The sequence below is a fragment of the Pteropus alecto genome, unplaced genomic scaffold, assembly GCF_000325575.1.
Source record: "Pteropus alecto unplaced genomic scaffold, ASM32557v1 scaffold23, whole genome shotgun sequence".
Lineage (NCBI taxonomy): Eukaryota > Metazoa > Chordata > Mammalia > Chiroptera > Pteropodidae > Pteropus > Pteropus alecto.
Window position 1 is genome coordinate 1626640 of NW_006435837.1, and position 24453 is coordinate 1651092.

Genomic DNA, 24453 nt, shown 5'->3' on the forward strand with positions numbered 1-24453 from the left:
AAGACGGGTGCCATTCTTTACTTTTCGACAGCATGGCTGCTGAATACTTTTCTCACTTATTCCCTTATCTTGGTGCTTAGTACCAGAAAATTTTACAAGGCCTAGAAAGTGTCCAGTTCTTTTAGGAAATATTTTTGTATTGCTACACAATGGTCTACTACTGGTCTGCAGTTTACAACCATGCTATTGGATCATCCATACAAAATGATAGCTTAGAATGTAAATCTGCCCGGTTACAGGAAAGGATTTGCCTGAGGACATTTGTACACATCGTGCAGAGAGCAGAAGAACACACAGCCAATATGGGTTTTTCTTCTTTGTGCCTTGAGGGCTCTTCTGCCAACTGCTCCCCAAGGCTCCCCACTGCTCTGCATTCTGCCATAGCCAATGATGGTTTATGGCAAAATTTGCTGGGCAGCAAGCCATGTGGCTCTTACAGATGGCAATTAGGAGAGAACGAAAGACTGAATTACAAGATGTTTGAAAACACAGTTCGAAAAAGAAAAGTCAGATCTTATTTTCTCTTACCTGCTGGCAATGAAATCTATGTATTCATTCCCCAGACAGACACCTAACTCTGGGTTCATACGCAAGCAACAGCTCAGTCAATATAAAAATCAACTGCACAATGTCAAGCACGAAAAATCATTACACCAAAAGTTGGGGTTTCGTGTTTTTTTCTTCAAAAGGAATCCTTACCTTTTCTTTGGCTTTCCTTTTGGTCCCTGCATCCATCCACTCATTTTCTTTCTCCAGCATGTCAATAAAGGCCCAGCGAACACCCTCGATCAATTCCTCCATCTATAAAAAATACCCAGAGAGACAGGTCAAAAAGCAAGAAGCTTCAGACGAAGTTTTCTGGGCAACAAGAAATAGTTCAATGCTAAGCATGGTGGGAAAGAGGTTCCTTTCAGCTTGACTCCATACTCTGGCAACATTTCTTTTCCCAGGAAAAAGTTTCTCACCCTCTACCACTAGAAGATAACTAACCATTTCTCTCCATAAGAGCAATGATTAGCCCATCCTTATCAAGGAAGCAACTAATTCCAACAGTTTAATGAGGGTTTGAAAGAGATAAAGACATGGGCTATGTATTTCAGACAGGTATTGAAGAAGAAAGAGAGTAAACAGTTGAAAGAGATACTGTTAACAAAGAAACAGGCAGAGAGAGCTAGCTCCCCAACAGACACTCCCCCAACATCAATCAGACTCATGTCAGGACCCCAGTTCTTTCCAAATTTAGTGCCAGTGGTTAAACCAAATGCTTGACTGTTCTCTGTCATCTTCCTGCTCTCCTCTCTACTGCCTTGCAGCTCATAAAAGTCTAATGTTATTTCAAATCTAAAATAGTAGGTCTAAAAGGGAGTGCCACAGAAAGGCTGTCTTCTGAAAGACCTGTTCCAGAGTGCTTCAACAGTGAGACCACACTCGCATTGATGATGTCTTCGCCTAGCTTTTCTTCCAGTATTTGTGTATCAGCAGAGATGACTTGGGGGAAGAGAGAGTCTAACACTTAACTTCAGAGGCCCATATGGAACAGTCTGGTGAGGCCCTGCCTGTTTATGGGTGCAACCCTCTCGAAATTCCACTCTCCTCCAGAGATGCTTTGGTTTCCTTAATAGGACACTCAAGGAAGAATAAATACTGGGTTTCGCACCAGAATTAAAATTTTCATTTGAGATTATGGGGTTGTAAATCCATTTTTAATTCTAGAAGGAAAAAAGTTTAGACATTTCCTTGGTTCTGTAATGAATTGCCGGCACAAAGCTCAAAATAATTTTTTTTCTGTTTAATAAGTTTTCAGCTATGTTTTCAGTTCAATAACAGTTGTAAGGGAACCAGAGCTGTAAATCAGTGGGCTGGGTTCCATCGTATGTAAATAAGAACAAACAACAGATGGAAAGGGGGGAGAGGCGAACGTCACAGCTATTTCTTCCCAACTTAGTAAAAACATTAAAAGAAGAGAAATCACAACTTGGGATTGGGGCTTGATAAAAACATGAAATGATAGAAAAGCAAAGGCCCTTTAAAATGATTAAGTCAGCAGTCCTCAACCTTGTCCATAATCTAGGATCTTTGCGGGGAGCTTTAAACAATCCTGAGGGCTGGGCATCGGCATGCTGATGCCACTGGTCTGAGTGAAGCCGGGCATGGAGAGTTTTAAAAGCTCCCAGGTGACTGTAATGTGCAGACAGGGTGGAGACCCACTAGCTCTATGGGAAGCCACTGTTTTACAGGTAAGGAAATAAAAGTCAAGGGAATCCATCTGTTCCAGCTCTTACAACTAGAGAAAGTCAGAGCCAGGACCCCACCACAGAGCTAAATGAAAGTCATGAGCTCAGAACTCCTAGGAGCCACAGAGCTGTCCCTCATAAATCAGAGGAAAATGCTAGGGAAGTAGAAGAGAACCAACAGAGAGATGCAGAAGTTAACATTTCAAACAGAAAACTCACGCAAGGAGGGTGTTGAAATGACACGGAAATCTCCAGGGACTAGATCTTTTGCCTGTGCAGTCACCAGAACCCCTAAGTCTTTATGACCTCATCAAGTAGCAACACACATCAGCCAGCCTATCACCTTCACGGAAAAAGAGAAATAATAAATACCTTCCCAAACCAGGGAGGGGTAATCAGGATGGAAAGTAGTGGGTGGATCGATTTGAGATTCGCTGACCAAATCAATAAAAGCAAGTGGTTAATTTGTATGTGGGAAGGTGAAAAAAGTAGGGAGAGTCAGATTAATTCCCGGGCTTCAAATGCAGGAAACTAGGTGGATGCTGCTGCCATTTTCTAAGACTGGGAATGTTGGAAGAGAAAGAACTGGGGACAGAGGCCAGACATCAGTGGGATGAAGAGTGCATGAGAAGTAGAGACAGCAGGCCTGGAGAGAAAGCAGAGACAGAGTAGAAGTGGATAAAGGGTTAAGAGAGGGAGCTGAGGGTTTGGCGTTTGGGTTGTGTGTATATATTTGTTGCTGCTGTTACTGCTGCTGCTGTTACAGCTGTTGACCATGTGAGAGATTTGACTGTTTAAATATTGATAGAAACTCAACAATAAGAAAACAACCTGATTTAAAAATGGGCCCAATGACACCTCACCAAAGAAGACATATGGATGGGAAATAAGCCTATGAAAAGATTCTCCACGTCGTGTCACTGGGGAAACGCAAACTAAAACAACAAGGAGATACAACTACACTCCTATTAGAATGGCCAAAATCTACAACATGGACAACACCAAATGCTGGGGAAGATGAGAAGCAATAGGAACTCTCAGTCATGAGAATACAAATGGTACATCCACTTTGGAAGACAGTTACATGATTTCTTACAAAATTAAACATACTCTTATTATATGATCCAGCAATCATGCTATTCACATAAAGGAGTTGAAAATTTATGTCCACATAAAAACCTGCACATAGATGTGTATAGCAATTTTATTCATAAGTGCCAAAACTTGTCCTTCAACCAACATGTCCTTCAGTAGATGAATGGTGACAATGGAATATTATTCAGTATTAAAAATAAGTGAGTTATCAAACCATGAAAAGACATGGAAGAACATTAAGTGCACATTACTAAGTGAAAGAAACCAATATGAAAAAACTACATACTGTATGATTCCAACTATATGACATTCTGTAAAAGGCAAAACTATGGAGACAATGAAAAGATCAGTGGTTCCCACAGGTGGTGGTGGGGAGAAGATGAATAGGCAGAGCACAAAGGATTTTTAAGGTAGTGAAAGTACTCTGTATGGTATTATAATGATGGATAGATGTCAGTATACTTTTGTCCAAACCCAAGAGTGAACCCTAAGGTAAACTATGGACTTTGGGTGATTATGATGTACTCATGTAGGTTCATCTTTGGCAAACAAATGTACTGCTCTGGAGAGTGATGTCGGTAATGGTGAAGACTACATGTGTGGGGTCAGAGGGTATCTAAGAAATGTCTATACATTCCTCTCAATTTTGCTATAAATCTCGTACTGCTCTAAGAAAATAAAATCCTTTTTAAAAATGGTGGGGGCGGGAACCATGCTGACAGAAAAGATCCAGTGAGGAGGAAGATACTGAAAATGTGGAAGAAAAAAAAAAGACATGAATAGTCCTTGAGAGGACAATGGGGAGCATGATCCAGAGAATACAGTTGAACCTTGAACAACATGGGTTTGAACTGCACAGGTCCACATACACGTGATTTTTTAAATATAACACAAGTTTGAACTATGGGGGGTCAACATGTGTGGATTTAAACATTTTTAAATCTATGTATAAGTGAACCCATGCACTTCAAACCCACATTTTCAAGGGTCAACTGCATATGGAAGGATTCACCTTAGATATGAGACAGAATTGTGAGGAAAGAAGGATAAAATGATGGAATGGATGCAGAAGAATCTATAGATTAGATGGTAGCAGGTTGAGAGTCTTTTCTCCATGAACTAGGAGCATGATCTTCTGCTAAAAGGCAGGTTTCTTTAAAGTTCAATTTCTTCACACCGCTATGTGCATAAACATAGTGGTAGGGAGAGGGCTATTTACAGATGAGGACAGAGGCCAATGAAAGGTTTCCCCTCAATACCCTAGCCAACACATAGCAATAAAAGCTGAACACACCCCAGGAAAATATTTATTTGGAGTAAGGAGTACAAAAACTAACCTACTTTCATTACAGCTTAAAATAAATAAAATAAATTAGTTAATTAAATAAAACAAAATAAGCACTCTCCAAGCCAAAGAGATCTTTGGTACATATGTATTTTGGAATTTTTGGATTTCCACAGTGACTCTTCTTAAGGTCATTTTGCCCCTATTCTCTTTGGAGCATTTTTATGGTGTATTTATTAAAATGGGATGAGTGCTTCCAGATACTTCTAAGCAGCTTGGTTTCATAGGACACTCCCTGGCCATTCCTGGATGTCATAATGACTATCAAATTCATTAATATTTTAAGCATTTTGCATAGGTTTTCAAAGCTCTCCGTTCCCTGCTGCTTGGCATGCCAAATGGAAATAAAAACAGGCAAAAAGATTTCAGCCTACTGCCAGGATGAAGAATACAAAGAGTTGACTCATATGCAGCTTCCTTTTTCCTCTTCCTTTCCTCCTTGCCCCTCTCCCCTCTGCCTATCACCTGTATCTTCTCTAAATCCATGCTTGGTAACTCAATTTTTGTGGCCTTCTCACAGATGTCAAAACCCAAGTAGTAATCACTTCTCTCTTTGCTATTCCATGAGCCTTAATTGGTCTCTGCCCTAGTCTTCCCGGGTGCCACCACTCCGTGCACCAGGCCCCAATACAGGTTCTCAATTTTTCCTTTTTTGCAAACTTTACAGATTATATAATATTTTCTGTGAAATGATACTGTACTACCAGAGCAGACTCCAAGGATAAGGAAAATCTTTGAAGGTATTTAATATCATTAGTTGGCATGTCAATGCAAATAAGAGAAACAATGATTTTAGCATGCTGAAACTATTAAGATTAATCACTGAACACTTTTGATTTTTATCTTTAGACTACTCTACAGCATCACATAATAACGTCACCTTAAGTCACGTTCCCTAAGGCAGCAACAGCCTGCTATAATTTTCAAATTAAAAAAAGACATAAATAGTATTTCTTCACCAAACCTTGACCTATTGGCCCAACCAGGCAACATATAATATTAATAGAAATCATTTAAAGTAGAAGCCATAGGGTGGAGTTATCCATAGAAAATATTTACTGAGAGTCAAAAATCAAAATATAATATAAACATTAATTCAAGTGTTACTATGATAAAAAATATACCCCATTCAGGATAAGGGCCCTCTAGGCAAAGCAGCATTTTGTTAAGCATCTATTTCAGATTTTATAGATCTATACTGTGAAATTATAGTTCATTTGAATAGTCCATGGGCAGTTGTTGGTTCTTTTCCTCAACCAGTGTTATTTAAAAATGGATTCCCCTTTTCATTCCTTGCACCTCAGTATTTTACTCATAGTGTTCTACATCAAACACCAGACACTGGTGAGTCACGCAAGCATATGCATGCACCAGTTACCCTTCCAGCAAAGGCTTTTTTTAAATGAGATTCTCCTATCTTAGTAAATTACAAATTATCTCACCTGTTGCTCTTTTGATTTCTCTTTACCCTTTCTCCCATCACATGGGCATAGAAACTCTGTGTTTTGTATAAATGGGTCAAGACGGTTTGATTAATGCACTTGAAGGAACATATGCCAATACAGGCATACTTCATTTTATTGTACTTTGCTTTAGTGCACTTTGTAGTCATTGCATTTTCATCAGCATTGCCAAAAGATCCCCACCCCGCCCAGCAAAAACATTGTGACTTACTGAAAGCTCAGGTGATGATTAGCGCTTTTTAGCAATACAGTATTTTTAACTAAGGTATGTACATTGTTTTTAGCCATAACACTGCTGCAAATTTAATAGATTACAGTATAGTATAAACATAACTTTTATACGCACTGGGAAACCAAAAAATTGTGTGACTTGTTTTATTGCAATACTCGCTTTATATCGGTAGTCTGGAATCAAACCTGCAGCATCTCTAAGGTATACCAGTACTGCTTTGAGGAGGAGTCAGATCATCCCATTGTCAATTGTAGTTTCCTTCAAAGCTTTGTCTCTGGCAATAAAGAAATCCTACATGGCCAACTCAGATCCCAGCTCATACGCATGACTCCCAAACACTTAAATCCACACTTTCAGTCCTTTCTCTGAGTTCCTGTTAGGCTTATATTCAGAATATAAGTGAGTGTTCAATTGCCACTTATATATATTTGGTTTGCCCAACAGTAAGCTTGGAGGACAAGAATCATGATTTAGATCAAATAAGATCATGGATATGTAAGCAAACTAATAAGCAGTGAAGAAGAGGATTTGCCAGCCCAAAATAAGCCTTTCTGGCATAAGGACTATTGTAGACTTATTATGTTTAAGAAACAGCAGACACAAGAAAAGCTCTAAAACTGAGTAGAAGTTACCCTTTTGTAAGAGATTTACATTTATAAGGGAAATCTCCATTTGTAAGGATGTCTCCCTCTCCATACCAAGAAAAGGATGATGACTCAATCTCTAGAAACTGTCATCACTGGAGAAGGCAAGGACTTAAATCTGCCTAACAACCTTGCCCTTGTTTACTGTGCTTTTCCTGGTCACCTCCCCACCAATATCTCGTCTTTAGCTGGAGATGGTATTTAAGGTGGTGGCTTGGGCCATTTCAAAGAGTTACTCAGTTTTCCTGGATCTCTCCCATGTACGGAGGAGGTATACATGTTAACTAAACTTCTGTTTTCCTCCTGTCACTCCTGTTAATCTATCTTTTTAGTACAGAGGGGTCTCCACAAGAACCTAGAAGGACAAAGGTAATATTAATTTTTCCTCCCCTACTATGTTCTGTAAATTTAAAGTTGCTAGTTTTACAATTTCATGTCTCACGTATTTTTCACAGGATATAATTTCATCTTTCATATAACACATATAGCAGATGCTCAGTAAATACAAGTTGATTTATGCTTTTAAAAACCTCTAGTGGGTATCTAGCAAAGAAGTGAAATTGAAGCAAATATTGTTTATATATGCTAATGTATAACAGTTATTCCAACAGTTATTCCAAATATAAATTTTACTGGAAATCAAATGACTCAGTAAGTTACCACAGTCCATTCTAAGATTGGTGATGCCAGTATGATATACGACAGATGGCTAATAATGGTTTATACATGTATGTGTATTAGAAATAATTATAGGCTGATAGCGTTCTTTTAAAAAGAAAAAATCTTCAATGTTGAGTATGTGCATTAATTTTAAAATCATGTAACTTTAGTGAGATCCTTAAAAAGGTATAATGTTGAATAGATTTTCCTCTTTAAAAATTTAGAAATTATAAGTAGTATCTTAATAAAACTAAGATTAAAAAGTCTCCAGCATCCCCATTGATCTAGAGCAGGGCAACATTCCTTAAGTTATAACCACTCAATTAGTGAATGTGAAAAGTGGAAATCAGTATCATTAATTTATATGGTTAACCCTGAAGAAATAGGTTGCAATCTCAGGGAAGTTCCTAGAAGTTTTCTTTCTGGCAATTTACTAGAAATATGGACATTAAATAAATCAATGCACCAATAAATATTAAATATTGACTCATTGTTTATACTGTAACTATTTATTAAAATGAATTTGAATTGACACCTCATAAAGACAAAATAATGCCATTAAAATAAAAAGTAAAGAAGAGACCCATATTGAGACAGTAGAAGTGGTAAAGCCAGAAAAACTAAGAATAGTTAGAAAATGCTGAGGTTTCTGGCAGCCAAGTGAGCTAATAAAACAAATCAAACCAGTTTATCAGGATTAAAAAACTTGCATGGCTATTAAACATGTCGGCAAAAGGAAAAAAAATCAAGTTATTTGAGCCCCAGACATTCTATAAAGCATGTTAGTCTAGTGGTACAGGAATTTAGCATGCCCTTCCACCAAAAAACCTAAGACCGGGGAGGAGGTAATAAGGAATAAAATCCTATTTACTGGATATGAACAGATAGACTGTGTTCTAATTTTATAACTGGTCTTTTCCTGTTTCTCACTTTCCATCTCTGAGAGGGAATGGAACAGAGACCAGAATAACATTTAGAAGTCAACCAGTCTCATAACAGGCTAGCCTTTGGCTGTGGGTAAACTGCCCCCAGCCTGGTCACTTCCAAAATTCAGTTCTGTTGGAGGGTGTAAATGCTTGCTTTCAGTGAATGAATTTCCAGTACATGGTCTTTGCAGTCCACAGATCTCATCAGATCTGCTTGACAAGATGATGGCCGATAATATGTGGCAAAGGCAATAGTGTCCAATGTTATCCAGAGATGTAGACAACAAACAAGAAAGGCAAGCCAAATGTGTCATCATTGTGGCAGCATACTCAAGGACAAGGGCAAGAGTAGTGTCTACACTTATATCAAAAGAATTCCCAATGAGATCTAAACTATCTGTTTGGCTGGATGTCACTTTATCAAAGGCTGCTTAAAAAGAGTTGTCAGGATTAGGGTCTGACGACATTTCTTATAACAAGATTTAGCCCATACAGAATTGTGAAACCTGAATCTGTTATAGAAATTATATTTGGCTCTTGAGTAGTTTCATGAGACTCTCCTATGAGCCAGACTTAGCATTAAATGATAGAGCAGGTTTTGGAATGTGGCCCGGGCACAAGCATTAAAAGGATCTTTATCCCAACTGAAAGCTACTACACTGGGGCATGTATGCAGGACTAGGAACAGCAAAAACCCCGGGCACCTCCCAAACTGTCAGTCTTTCTAAGAGAAATCAGAAAAAAAGGAGATCTCAGTGTAGGAGAGCTGCCACGGTTCGTGCCAAGGACTTTGATGGTATGAACTCTCTCATTCTGATTAATCTTAGGCGAGTAATAACAGAAGCTAACACTTACTAGGCACCAGGCATTGTGTGAAGGCTCCCACATGGGGTATCTCACTTGGTCCTCACCACAAAGCCACAAGGTAACCCCCTTCATCTGCAACTTCACTTTCCGTGGTTTCAGTCACCCACGATCAACCACGGTCCAAAAATATTAAATGGAAAATTCCAAACATAAACGATTCATAAGTTTTACCTTGTGTGTTGTTCTAAGTAACATGATGAAATCTCGTGCTGTCCCACATGGGACATGCATCGCCCCTTTGTCCAGAGGATTTACACTGTATATACTTCCCACCCATTAGCCACTTAGTAGACATCTTGGTTATCAAATCTAGTCAGTTATCAGAGAGATCATATTCACATAACTTCTACCACAGTATGTTGCTAAAACTGTTCTATTTTATTATTAGTTATTGTTGTTAATCTTACTGTAACTAATTTATAAATTAAACTTTACTATAGGTATGTACGTACAGGCCTACCTCATTTTGTTGCACTTTGCTTTACTGTGCTTCAGAGGTTGTGTGTTTTTCTAATTGAAGGCAAGACCCTCCACCAGCAGAAAGATTACAACTCACTTCATTTGTGATACTCCCTTTATTACGGTGGTGTGGAACCAAACCGTAATATCTCTGAGGTTTGCCTGTACAGAAAAAACCATAGTATGTATGTATGTATGGCTTGGTACTATCCACGGTTTCAGGCATCCACTGTGGGGGTCTTGCAAAACATACCCCACAGATAAGGGGAGACTACTGTACTATTTGTATCCCTACCTGTGATTCACTGCAATGGGGTTTTAATTCTACACCCCTTCCTTTATCCATGCTCTTTGCTGTGTGGCTTTGCAGTTCCTTTTGCTAAAAATGCAAAGTCTATTTCCCTGCTCTGTCCATCTGGACCGGCCTTGTGGCTTGCTTTGGCCAAAAGAATGCAGATATGACATGCCAATTCTGAGCCTGGGCCTCAAGAGGCCTCACAAGTTTCTGTTTGCTCACTTGCACCTCTGCCATCACTGTAAGAACATGCCCAGACTAGCCAAGCTGAAGGAATTAAAACACCTGGAGCAGAGCCAAGTCATCCCGATCACCTCTGCTGAAGCCAACCTAGACCAGCCAATCCCCCAGACATTCGAGAAGCCCAGCCAAAATAAGCAGGGCTGCTCAGAGGAACACCAACTGACTCCAGATGCATCGGCAGTAACTGCGTATTGGTGAAGCCCACTGAGGTTTTGTGATTGAGCATTACGCAGCATTATTATAGCAACAGAAACTCATGTACCATTTATAAACAGAAAGACAGAGGTGCAAAGAGGGTAACTAACTTGCCCAAATCGATAAGCGTAGAGCTGGGATATGAGATGCTAATGTGACTTTGCAGGAAATCGGATGTAATTTCTATATAAGGGCAATATTTTATAACTATATTTAAAAGCCCTTTCAAAACTCGAATCATTTTCATTTGCCTTAATTAAGACAGGTCTTCAGCAAAGACTGAGAGAAACTTATCTTGACATCGTAGCTGATAACCCTGACAAACAGAAAGAGAGACACTTGGTAGCTAGAGAGAATATCCTTTCTTTGCATGACTTGTGTTGAAGGGAGTTTTATCTTCATCTGTAGAATAGCTGTACTGAAAGCAACCCTCATGAGTGGCAGCATCTACAAAGAACGAAGCAGCCCTCAGTATAAGAGCATCGCTATAATGCATGACACTGACTTTCATGTGACTTCTGCAGCAATCTTAGAGTTATATCTCATTTACTCAACCACTGAGAGAAACGGTGAGTGCGGGAATTGGAAAACTTGAATATTAATGGCAGTACATCAATTCAATTACCTTGGCTCAGTAATGAAGTAAACTCCTAGTATATGGAGGTTGCAAGTTCAAACTCCACCACTGCAATTGGACCCACATGGGTACTTAAGTCTTCGGCACCAGCTGCAGCAGCATGGGGTGGGAGGAGAAACCTGTTCTTGGGATAAGAATTACTACAGGAATTGCTCACACAGAGCAGCTCAGAAAATTGGAAGATACTGTAGGTCATCTATTTCATTACTTTGGGACATGGACAATGTCTTTATCATAAAGGGAAAAAAGAATAAGCTACTAGAGTACAGGAGAAATTAGTGAATTGTTTTACAAAGTAAAGTTTTAATTCTTCACTCAAGTCTATATTTGAAATGTAATAAAAGATTTGTTCCTCTTTAACTAGATTAACCTTCTGTATACAGAACGTTTTAATGTATTACAAGAGACCAGTTGACTTTAGCTCTGATTTGAGGATTGACAAAAACTCTTCTTGACCAAACTTGAGTCATGATCCTCTAAGCCCTCTCCTTTACAAGGCCTTGACCATGGCTCCCATCCTGTCCTTGCCAGGCCTGCATAGCCCAGTTTTAGCAAGAATCCTGGTAAGTACTTTAAAGAGAATCCTTCACCCTTGATATCTGAGCACCGTCCACATCTGGTCAAATTCCTCGTCCCCTACTCTTGATATCTGAGCACCATGGCCTGTCTTCAGCAAAAGTTCCCTAGCCCTTGATATCTCCTCTTAGTAATTTTCCATCCACTGACCCCCTCGCCTGCTCGCTGGCCATAAATCCCCAGCTGTCATTGCTGTATTCAGAGTTGAGCCCGATCTCTCTCTTCTGCTGTGAAAGTCTTCATGCCTTTTGCAATAATCTAAATAAAGTCTTGCTTACCATTTTAACAAGTATTGAAATAATTTTTTTCTTTAACAGGGTTCACCCTGTAACAAAACCACAGAAAATTTGAGGGAGCAGCAAAAAGATGCCTATTGGCAGAGTTGAGATATATGAATAAAGTAGTTTGGGGACACAGTATCTATAATGAAATAAAATGATATGGTTTAATAATTCAGACAAAAATGTTCAAATGGGAACTCCAAATTCACTGAATTTTCTAGAAACCACAGTTAAACAGAAAGGTTTTTTTTTGTTTTTTTTGGGGGGGGGGTTGTTTTTGGTTTTTTTGTTTTTTTGCTTTAACACTTAGAAAATTGTTCTTGGATGTATATGTTCACATTTCTGCCTTAGTAACTAAAGAACGGTAAACATTTTTTAAAGACTTTTTTGATGAGAAATCTTACAGAGCTTTGCATCACCATGCCAAACATCAGAGACCACTTCTGAGAATGATATATGTAAAAAGTACTGGAAATCGAGCTCAGTGTGTGACTGAGCCAAAGATATACGTCAAAGGTTGCTCTTAGATGAAATCGCTGATAAACTTACTTCTTATTGTCTGTCTTTCCTCTAAAAATTATATGAACACAAAAATGCAATGTCTACATACTGGATCTGATTTAAAATTTCAAATGTATTTTAAATGTCTTTAAAATATTGAAATACTAGAAGCAAAATCTATTCCAACTGTTTCCTATCTTTAAATGCTAAGTAACAGAAAATGTGTGTATTTTTTATAAGATCTTAATATATGAATAAATAATTTCCTGATAGGGGTGAATTAATTATAGGAAAAGCCACAAAGTCTCCTCATAATGACTGGTCTCTACATTCTAGTCATAAAAATGGTGAAATTTAAGTGTTTTCCAGAGAGAAGGAAGGGAATAAAACACTGGCTTAAAGCCAGATTGTCTGGGCTTGAACCCTACTTAAACCACTTTCAAGCTGTATGATCTTGGGGAGTTAAATTCCCTAAGCTTCAGTTTCCTCATCTGGAAAATGGGGGCAGTAATAGCAGTTATAAGGCCATTGTGAGGATTAAATGAGTTAACACATTGAAAGCACTTAGAAGAATGCAAGGCATCCAGTTAAACCTTAGTAAAAGGTAACTATTTTGTTATCATTGCCAGATTGTTAAAACATTACATCCTGACCATCAGAGTCACACTAAGCCTATGGTGACCAATTCTTCCCTTCCTAGCCATCACTGGTAATCTTCACCTGCCCTCCATGGATGTGGATATCTATCTGGGGGCATTTACTCATATACCACAGATATAAAGTATCATTAATAATAAAAAGAAAATAGAAGAGAAAAATAACAAATAATAACTTTAGACATCCTTCCCTCCTACCCCACACACACACCCCTAATCCTCTCTCCTGTCATGAGCATACAAATCAGTGTGTGCCACAGTGGGACAGGAGCATCATCTCTATTTACAGTGACAATACATAATCAATTCTCTGAGGGAGTCTCAGATTCATATCCTGTATATAACTTTCCACAAAAATGACTTGTTAAATGTTTAGCTAATACGTTACATTTTAAAATTATGCACGTTCTTCTTCTAAATGAGATAAAAAATTAAAGAAGTTCTCTGACAGACAAGGTCCTGATTTTTGGTTCTGAAGATTGGAGAGAGAATGTTAGTGTAAAAGGCACAAATGTTATTTTTTTATTTACTTCTTATTTTTAGGCGAGGCAACCCTTGGTTGACCTCACAGATTGCAAGGACCTTGTCAGCTTACAATCCCTTATTCTTTTTTATTTTTTTACACCTACAGCACCTGGTCTTCCTAGGTGGTCTCCCATCTAAGTACTAACCAGGCCCGACCCTGCTTAGTTTCCAAGATCAGATGGGATCAGGCTTGTTCACGGTAGCATGGCCGTAGACTACAAATGGTATTATTCCACAAGACATATTCAGATTGGCTTCCAAAGGATTGACCAAGATTTAACGTGGGAGATTTCACATAAAAATCCATATTTCTGACCTTTCTCAAAAAACAAAACACAAACCTAGCAACCCTCAACAGGCATCCTGCATGAAAATACCATGAGTTGAATAGTGGACAGCACTTTTATTCTTATTCACCACTATTGTGTCCCAGACGCTGAGGCCCAGGGGCAATTACCATTCATCACTGCACTTGCCTTGGCTTTTGCTGAGACCCAGCCAGCTTTACTCCTGTACATTATTTAACGTTCCTCACTCACTGTGAGGGTATTTGAGTTTGGAAACCCCAGGTTTCACCTTGACTGAGTCCTTTATGCGTTCCAGGCACTGAACGTCTTTAACTTGCAGACTCCACCCACCCGGTCCTTGAGCCAATGAGAAGCAAGCCTCTGAGGTACTTACCTCAGACTAGGATCTGGAATTTGTCTCCTCTAAGCAGGTATGCCAGAGAACCTGAAACATCCTCACCAGGTAGCAGCTTGCCTCCAACTCTCACCCCTATTCCCAGGCCATGAATTCTGGTGTTGTTTGATATTAGAACCCAGTGTGAAACCCAGCTGGTCAGGAACCTGGGACCCCAACTTCTTAGTCCTGGCTACAAGCACCTGGGGACTGCTCACCCAGGGACTGAGCCTTGCCACACTGAACTCAAGAGCTCCCTCTTCAGCTCTTTAGTTGAGCACTATCCAATATGGTAACCACTGAAATGTGCCCAGTCTGAATTGAGATGTGCTATAAGTATAAAATCTACATGGAGTTTCAAGGACTTAGCATGAAATAAAGCATATAAACTATCTCATTAATAACCTTTTTATTATTTGGTAAAATATTTTGGATATATTCAATTGAACAATATGTTATTAAAATTAATTTTACCTGTTTCCTTTGGCTTTTGTAATGAGGCTACTAGAAAATGTAAAATTATATAGATGGGCCATATTCAAGTTCTATTGGATAGTGCTACTTTAGGTAACAAAGACAACCATGGTCCAAAGAGTTCTGCAACTCCCTAATCTCGCTCCACCTGCCTGTTCTTCAGGTACAAGGCTGGAAGCCCGTCCCACATGGGTTAAGGCCCTGTCATGCTATTTGAAAGGCAGGAGACTATTCCATATGGCCTCTTTAGGTGGCTTTCTATTGAAGGATTCGCCTTTTTCTACGCTATTTTTCCCATTTCTAATTAAACTTGTAACCCCATTGTTATGTGTAAGTGAATAAATATGTGTCTACGCTTGCATATGGGAAGTCATTAGGAAATAGTAATGGGGAATTGTGTGTTTCCCCCAGTGAAAAGGAAAGAGAACTCTGCTAGGTTGGGGGTGGGAGGATGCTTTCTCCTCTACTCCTCTACGCAAGAAACCTCAAAGTGAACTTCTCTCTCCTAAACTCTATGACAAAGGGTGCCAACCAGAAGCAGCTGGGCCAACCCTGAAACTAAAAGGCGGTAGAAACGGAGATACTGAGGAGAAGCAGGAAGTCCCCTGGAGGAACTTAGGTACCAGTTTTCAAAGGAAAACTGAATAGTTCAGGGGGAGGGAAGCGGGCAGAGGAAACAAGAAGAAGCCTGGAGACCCTCACGCAGGGTTTGGCACAGTCTATTTAAACCAATCTGAATCAGGGAAAGTTTCAATGATCTGAAAATGAAGTAGTTATTTACACTAATGCAGCAGGCTTTGGTAAATGAAGTACTGATATCCAACTTAACAGCCTGCCCTGCTCACATAAATCGCCAGGGCCAAGTTTCCTGGTGGTTAACTGTTTGCAAACAAATGATGCAAAAGCCTAGCTACTCCAAGTGTGATTGATCCCTGGACCAGCCACATCAGCATCACTTGGAAGTCTGCTGTGAAAATTCTTGGGTCCTACCCCAGAACCGAGTTAAAAAGATCCTTGTTAAAAAGCAATGAGAGCCTTGTGTGATTCCTATACACATTAATGTTTGAGAAGTACCTGAAGTTTAACCTTCTGAATGTATTTATTTGCTTCACAATTTTTTTTTTTTTTTGGTAAATAAAACAATAGCAGCCTTCTCTCTGAGTTAGAGTCTCTGGAATTTGTCCCATTGGGGATCTTCCTGTTTTTCTTTTTCTTTGGCCTGCAGCTAATAATACAAAATGTTTTTCATGTAAATCAGTGATTCCAGGTGGCTCTTGGATGGGAGCCCTGTAACAGGGTATAAAAAGCCAGATACTTCTCTTGTAAGTTTCCTACTTAAGTATTCCCTGAGGCAAATAGTTTTGGCTTAAGGGAGGTAAATAATTTTATGTAAAGTAGGTGAGTATCTATGTGACTATCATTCTATCTCATGTCCCATATACATCAAAATAAGGGGGGGATTGCCAAAATCAACTGTTTTAGAATGTCACACCCTGACACATGAAAAAGGGGCTTTCACACCAAAACTGAGAAAAACAAATTAATCCACATACCTTTCATATTACTTAAAATCCTTCTACTGCCAAAAAAGTCCTGCTATATTAAAAAAAAAAAAAAACCTCCACTATCCCTTAATTGTTTTTATATCCTTCCCAGAGCTTAAGTTACCACTGTGATTATCTGATAAATCTCAATCCATTTACTCCAACCAAGGAGTGAAAGAAAACACGCAATGGGAATATTAAGTATTTTGAAATAAGACATTAATTCTTCAGTGGAATTATTTGCAAAAAGAAGACTTTTAGGTTTAAATATAAAGTCTCAAATTTGGCTTAATTTTCCAAAGTATCAAAAGACAGCAAAAATCCAAGTAAATATAGATTTTTGGCATTTCAACGCCAACTTCAGTACATAATAGTTATGTATTACATATCAATACATAATACCAACCAGTTGGTATTATGTAACAGCACATAACACCAATCATGTGAATTATCATAATAGACTTTTTTATGTCTCTGCCTTTAAATTCAGTATTTATTAATCATCTGCATCCAAGCTGTTCATATATGTATCTGACTGACTATAATGGATTACTATTAGTGAAGGGAAGCAAAATATACCACTTAAAAATATGCCTCTTTGGCATATTATTTTAGGCTGATTATTTTTGACAGGCTGCAGACACAGGAGAAAACAGTGAGAGAAATCAACATTTATAAGGGAAATTCCATTTATAAGAGAATATGTCCCTCTCTGTACCAGAAAGAAGATGGCTAAATCTCTAGAAAATCTTATCAGTACAGAAGGCAAGGACTTAAATCTGCATAACAACCTTACACTTGTTTACTGTGCTTTTCCTAGTCGCCTCCCATAACTAGGTGCCCCCTCACCATCTTCGTCTTTAGCTGGGGATGGTATTTAGGTGCTGGCTTGGGCCATTTCAGAGAGTTACTTAGTTTTCCTGGGTCTCTGCCATGTACACAGGAGACATGCATGTTACTAAAATTCTGTGTTTTCCTCTTATTAATATGTCTTTGATTACAGCCCGGAGGGGGCGGTCTCAGCCAAGAACCTAAAAGGGTAGATAGAAAATTATTTTTCTTCCCCTGCATTAATCATGCCTACATATTTTGCTTCATGCCATCTGTAAAATATAATTCTTCACAAAGAAAATGCACAACAACAACAAAAACGCTGGCTAAATCCAAATTTCTAATTCAAAATACACCCCCTCCTCCAACGCAGCTGAAACAGATAGAGAATGACACACTGCCAAGGTGAGGAATCTCTTTAAATTCATGACCTTTAACCTCACCTAGACCTTTACTGCCTCCAGGCAGCCATACTATATTTCCTCAGTTCACTCACTCTCTCACTCCCCTAGACACTATTCATACTTTGTCCTCTCCCCTCTAACCTTTAACTCCGACCACTGTCTTGAACTCGAGACTCACATACCCTACTGCCTCTTTGACATCTCCACTTGGAAGTCTGAGAACATGTCAAAATAACACAGACAAAACTAAACTCCTGGCCTTCCCACAGTATTCCCCTTATCAGTTGACTTATCAATTGACAGCAACTCCATATTTTTTTCCATTTAATCAGACTCGAAGCTCTTACTCTCGGATCCTTCATCCAATCTGTCAGGAAATTATGTCGGATCTACCTTTCAGAATGTACTCAGAATCGAACCCCTTCTCACAATTTCCACTGCTACTGCCTGGTTCAAGCCACCATCAACTCTGGCCTGGTCCCTCCGACATGTGTCCCCCTGCTTCTATCCTTTACCCCTAGAGTCTCTTCTCAACAAAGCATCCAAGATGATTCTCTCAACATAAGTCAGGACACATCAGGCTTCTACTCAAAAGCCTGCAATAGCTCCACCACTTCACTCAGGGTAAAAACCTATATTCTTACAATGGCCTATAGGCTTTATAAAATGCCACCATCCCTGTTACTGCTCTGACCTCAGCACCTACTTCTCTCACCCTCACTCATCAGCCTCATGGGCCCCCCTGTTATTCCTGCAGCACTCTAGGCACATCCCTGCCTTAAGGCTTTTGCTGTTCCTTCTGCTGAGAACACTCTTCCCCCAGACAGCTGCCAAATCTAATTCTCTCACCTCCTTCAAATCTTTGCCAAATATTACCTTCACAGTGAGGCTTTCCTTGATCATCCTATTTAATCCTACAACCTACTACACACACACACACACACACACACACACTCTCTCTCTCTAGCACTCCTAGTTCCTCTTTACCTCTATCACCTTTTTTTTTTTTCAGAGTCTTTATCATCTCCTAAACACACTTGTTAATTTATTCATTGTGTTTTGTATCATCTGTTCGCCCATCCCCCCATTTAGATGTCGACTGAATGAAGTCAGGGATCTTTGTTTTGTTCTCTTATGTATCCCATATGCCTAGAACAGTGCTTGACATGTAATAGGTGTTTGACAAAATATTTGTTGAGTAATTGAAAGAAACTAAACCTCAGCTTTTATTAGATGTATCTGGCTGGGTCATTAATGCCATGACAGCAATTACATAGAGCCAGGGATCATAGGTACATGGACTTTCATGACACTGTTCTTTCCACTTTTCTATGTTTAGAAATTTCCAAAATAAAAGGATTTCTTTTTGTTTATGAAAAAATAGAGAGTGTTTTCTGTGATATAAATGTCACGCCTCTTTAGTATTTAGAAAGCAGCGTAAGGAGAGGAAAAAATAACCTGCATCTTAATTCTAATTCTAAGCCACTTAATAGTTGTGAAATATATTACAAATCATTTCATATCTGGGTCACCAGCTTCCTCATCTGTACAAAAGGGAGGCCTGACTGGCAAATCTCTACCTTTTGTAATTACGACAATTCAAATATCCAATCATAAAATTATCTAGGCCCCCTTTTTTCGCCTAAGCATAAACTTCACACACTTAAGTTCTATAGGATAAACTCTAACTCTGTGTGGCATGATTTCATGCTTGTTTTCTCACTTCTGGATTTTCTTAATTTTCATGATGACCGTTCTATGTTTGAGTTTTTAGTTAATATGGTACTACAGCAAAACTGTTATCTAGATTTATTGCTTAAAGAGCAGAAAGGCTGATATTGGCCTGTTGACCTTATCCATGTCAGATCTGGTTAGCTGCCATTGTTTTTATCAGCTGGGGAGCAGCACTTACCATCTCCTTCTTATCTTCTTGGAAGTGCACATCCACAAACATTTTTCCAACAACATAAGGGAGGGCACTTTCGATAAAGTTTACACATTTGTCCCATTGAGGTAACAACGTTGTGGTCCCCTGGATTACCTGTGGGAGATAATCGACGCAGATTGAGTTTCGCTTGGATAAAATCTATGGCTAAAAAAAACTCAAACAACCTGAAGAAAACAGTCTACAAAACACTGCATGCCCCAACCCATATTCATGTGTCAGACAGTAGAACCAAAGGTGAAATCAGATTTTAAAAATTCTGCTTGTCCCCAGTTAATACTTAAAACTACATGAAAATATTTTGACAGTGGAAAATAATGTATTTTTCCTCTCCTTCCAATTTTCACCATTAAACCAAGGATTTGGACAATAGCATAGCTTTTCTGCGGTTTGCAGGGATGTGAGGGGAAGCTGTCAAAGTGTCCAGATAGTATTTAATATCTACTAAACTAAAGTTCCACCAAGAAAGGTCTAGAATCAATAGGTGATCAAAGTTCCTGCCCAGTCAGAGTTTCCTTGCTCTTGGTAGTACACTCACAAGGAGAACATGGCCCACTATGAACAATCCAGGAAGCATATTTACAGAGTGTCATAGCAAAGAACACACCATTAACCAAGTAAAAGACACATGTTAATGTTTTCTCCATCTGTCCTGATTAAACCATTACAAGAAAACATTTACAAACAAGTAAAGAGGTTCCAAAGCAGGAATTGGAAGGCTTGAAGGTTTACTCATGGGGATGAAAGCAAGAAATAAATATTATTTAAGTTGCCCTTGGAGGCTGTGAGTTTGGAGCATTCAAAATGCAAAGTCAAGGCAGGCAGTGAGGAAGGGAGGCCCTGGGAATGGTGGCCGGAGGAGGCCCTTGAACAATGTTAGACCCAAGTTGTTGATTCAGGGCGAATGGAATTAGCACTTGAATTCATCTATTTTCCTCTACTTTGTGGTAACACAACCCCTCTCAGAGGTAAATAATGAATCTATTTTTAAAACCTCTAGAGAAAGAGACCTTACAACATTTTTCGGCAGTTCAATATTATATTTAGCACTTCACGTTCAAGAAACATCCCCTCAAATCTAACCTCAAATTTCTCACACACTACTTCTTACACCTCTCTCTCTTATTCTCTTCACAGTAGGGGTTGAAAGCAGCTGGGTACCATCTTTTACGTGATCCATAGGAGTTCAAAACAAGTATGTGCTACTTGTTTTGTAGCTTAACCCTTTGATATGCCCTTAATATGTATAGTTGTTTTATGCTGTTCTCTACAAAGCTCGATATTCTAGTGACTTTAAAGAGCCAAAATGTATTCAAAATAATTGTGTTACTCCTCAAGAGTAATGACCCACTAAGAATTTCTGTACTTATAAGTTTCTTCTCTAATAACTGAAACATCTATTAAATGAAATCATAGTTTATAAAATTCATCATTCACGTAACTTCAAATTGAGAGAAAAAGAATACTTTTTAAAAGTCACAAAATCCTTAAAATATTAAAAAGGCTACAAAATCCTGAAGTCCTCTAGTAGTGGGAGAATAACTCAAACAAAAGCCTCTGAAACTCGGATAAGAGTATAACACCTATGTAAGGTGAGAATGAGAGTAGGAGAGAAGCGAAGATCTAAGAGCCAGATTGAGGGGAGTGTTTCAGGCAGCTGAGTGAGGTCTCAGAGGAGATTAGATCTAGGCCTCTTCCACCAAGCAGAGTTAGGACAGATTCAAAGATTGAAGATCAAAGTAAAGTTAAAGACAAAACTCTTATCCTTAAATTAAAGATGAAACTTCACCATCTAATACATATAGTATGCACATTTTGAATATTCAGATTACTGAAAATGAAAGATAATTATAAATACATCACTAAGAAATATTAAAACTATAATTACAGTGACCCAGTTAAAAACACTGGGGAAAAATGGAATAAGCTGATAAAAGGTAGAGAGTGAAAACAATGTGATAGTCCCAAGTACTGCCCTAAATATCTGTATATAACCCATCGAAGTAGGGCTTGAGTATACTTCACTATATGTAAGGTTTACCTCAATAAATAGAAATAAGCAAAAAAAAATATATATATATATATATAGCTTGGGCTGCAAAACTCCCTCTGTCAATCCCTAAAGATGATTTTTACTGGATTAGTTAATATATGGACTGCTGTGGCATGTAAAGTTACCCAGTCATGTAACATTGCAATCTTCTTCAAACTTACCCTTGAAAATTCTAGCCACCTATACTGAAAGCGTCTGCTGAGGTTTGGAATTCTGGAATAAACCATCCTCCACACCAAATAGTTGGCAATGGTCCTGTTAACAGAGAGAGATGCACATTTATTGCACTTAGGTCGATATCTGATGCTCTGCAGAATGCCTTGGGAAAAACTGTTGGCAAAGCTCCATTGAGGGACCTCTTGCTTATACAAAACTGCAGAACCTTCACTTGAGAAATCACATAAGATGATGCAAAGTCAATAAGCTTAACCAAAATTGGTTTGCTTTTCACCACCTTCTACAGACAGATGAAATGAAGATTCCAACTCCAGGCCTCATTGTGAACATTTTGTTTTCCCTCTCAGGGCATGGTGTCCCCTGTTGCCCAGCCTTTTATATCTCAAAACTGTCAGTACAATTTTGAATTATTAGGTGGCTTGATAATAAATGCAGGTGAATTCTTATCTTTGGAAACAAATAGCAATATATTAGCTAATATCAATTATCTAGATTTGTACGCTGGTTCTATACTGACTAGATATGTGAGCTTCGGCAAGGCACTAAAGTGTGCTATTTTTATCTTTCCTTGTCATACAATGTGGATGATCCCTACCATATAAGATTATTGTGAGGTTAATATAAATAAGAAAATGCTTGACGAAGAGTAAATTCCAGATTTTTGTTTTTGTTGTTGACATCCAAACACATAACCACCCCATATTCGCATGTAATGCCCGTAACACGTTTTTAAAAATCCATTACACTCTGTTAAGTGTTGGCTTTTTCTGTAAGCCAAAGATGCCAGTGACTTCAGAAGGCTGTGTGATCTGAGTTAATTTATAACCAACAGTGATGATGAATTTTTAATGACCCATCTCTCCCCAGCTGTGCCATTATCATGCTGACTAATAACACACATTCTTGAGATGGCTTTTAGGTCAGCCAGCCATGTGAGGGCAGTGTGACATGATGATGGTAACTGGCCCATCAAGAACTCGCATTCATACTAGACTTATCGGGGTGATCACTTCCTAAGTTATATAAATGTCTAATCACTATGTTGTACACCTGAAACTAATATATCTTATGTCAACTGTAATTGAAAAAAATTTTAAATTTTTTAAAAAGAACAACCCACAATCTCATTCGCTCTAACCCAGTGAACATGTACTTGTAGCAATAAAATGTTTTTCAGCATATATATCCAATATATGTGTAGTTATTTTCATTTACATAGAGATAAACTAATGGACTAATAAACTATAACATATCAGAGATGTTTTAACAAATATAGAAATAGAAATTTCTAAAGATAAAATGAAGTAAAGATACTTTCAAAAGTCATTAGTTAATTCTTCAAACACCATTAGTTAATTCTTCAAGACACATTATCCACATAGGATTAGGGTAATAAAACAATAACAGTGCATGTAAATCCACATTTCATATAGTCTTCTTGACTATTTTTAAACATTTTGGACCATATCCTTGTCAGATATGGTTCACTCCCATTGCTTTCACCTTGTCATCTAGCTACCCAAGGTAGCATATTAGATTAGGATTAAGGCCACTTCTGCCATTTTCTTGCTATTTACTTGTACTTTATTAGTAATAGCTCCAATTCCTGTTTCTCTGCAAGAATTTTTAAAGCCATTTGTCCATTTTTTGAGGATTAAACCAGACAATAAAATTCATAAGTCTATAGGTATATGTAAACAGCTCAAGATTATTTTCAATATACCTAATGAAAACAAACTACTAAGGGTGACCCTGACTCCCCTCATGTGTGTCATACATCACAAATGAAGGATCTATGGCCATCTACTATAGAACTCAAACAACTCTATTTTTTTGATAAAATATAAAGACATATAAAAGTTTTAAAATATTATTTTTGGATTCAGTGGTTATTGTTGGGGTATGTACACTCCTCCCCAGAGACCACCGCTCTCATCAACAAAGCCTAGCCCTTGTCCACACTCTGTTGAGGCTACTATAAACACACACATGTAATTTTAGGTCATTCCTTTGGATCTTTTGAGTCCACATTCCTACTCCTGAGCAAGACAAGAAGTACATTTACTGTTGCCCAAGTATTATTCCAGACACCATGAGAAATATAAAGAAATAGGATCCTGGCACCTACATTCAGAGAACTTAAGAGTCTAGCTGGGGGACACAGGGCTTGAGATTTCAGCTTATTCATATAATGAGGTTTTTTAATTGAAGGGACACGGCAAGTACATAAGAGATCGTCCTTTCATCCAATCAGCACATCCTGAGCACCCAGATATGTACTAATAGTTCTAGGTACTGGGGAGTTGGGAAGGCAAGAAAGATATAGTCCCTGATCTCCTAAAGCATTGAGCTGAGCAGGGGAAATGAGAAAAGTGCATATATAATAATTTGGCAGACCCTAGCACCCAAAAGTGCATGCCAAATGCTCCGCCGAAAGGAGCCCACACACCTCAAACTGAGAGATAAGAGTAGGCTTCATGAGAGGGACAGGGCCTGTGCTCTGCCTTCAG

The 24453-nt window shown here is 38.5% G+C and overlaps 1 protein-coding gene and 1 pseudogene across 1 annotated transcript in view; both read right to left on the reverse strand.

The window, feature by feature from the left end:
• PHEX (phosphate regulating endopeptidase homolog X-linked) overlaps positions 1-24453 on the reverse strand; it is a 173351-nt gene that overhangs the window by 94225 nt on the left and 54673 nt on the right. The window contains exons 10-12 of the mRNA XM_006911611.2: positions 21928-22021; positions 19681-19809; positions 700-801 (exon numbers count right to left, since the gene is read on the reverse strand). Of these exons, the coding sequence (XP_006911673.1) occupies positions 700-801; positions 19681-19809; positions 21928-22021 (325 nt within the window). The remainder of the gene's footprint in view (positions 1-699; positions 802-19680; positions 19810-21927; positions 22022-24453) is intronic.
• LOC112479588 lies at positions 13932-14050 on the reverse strand (annotated as a pseudogene).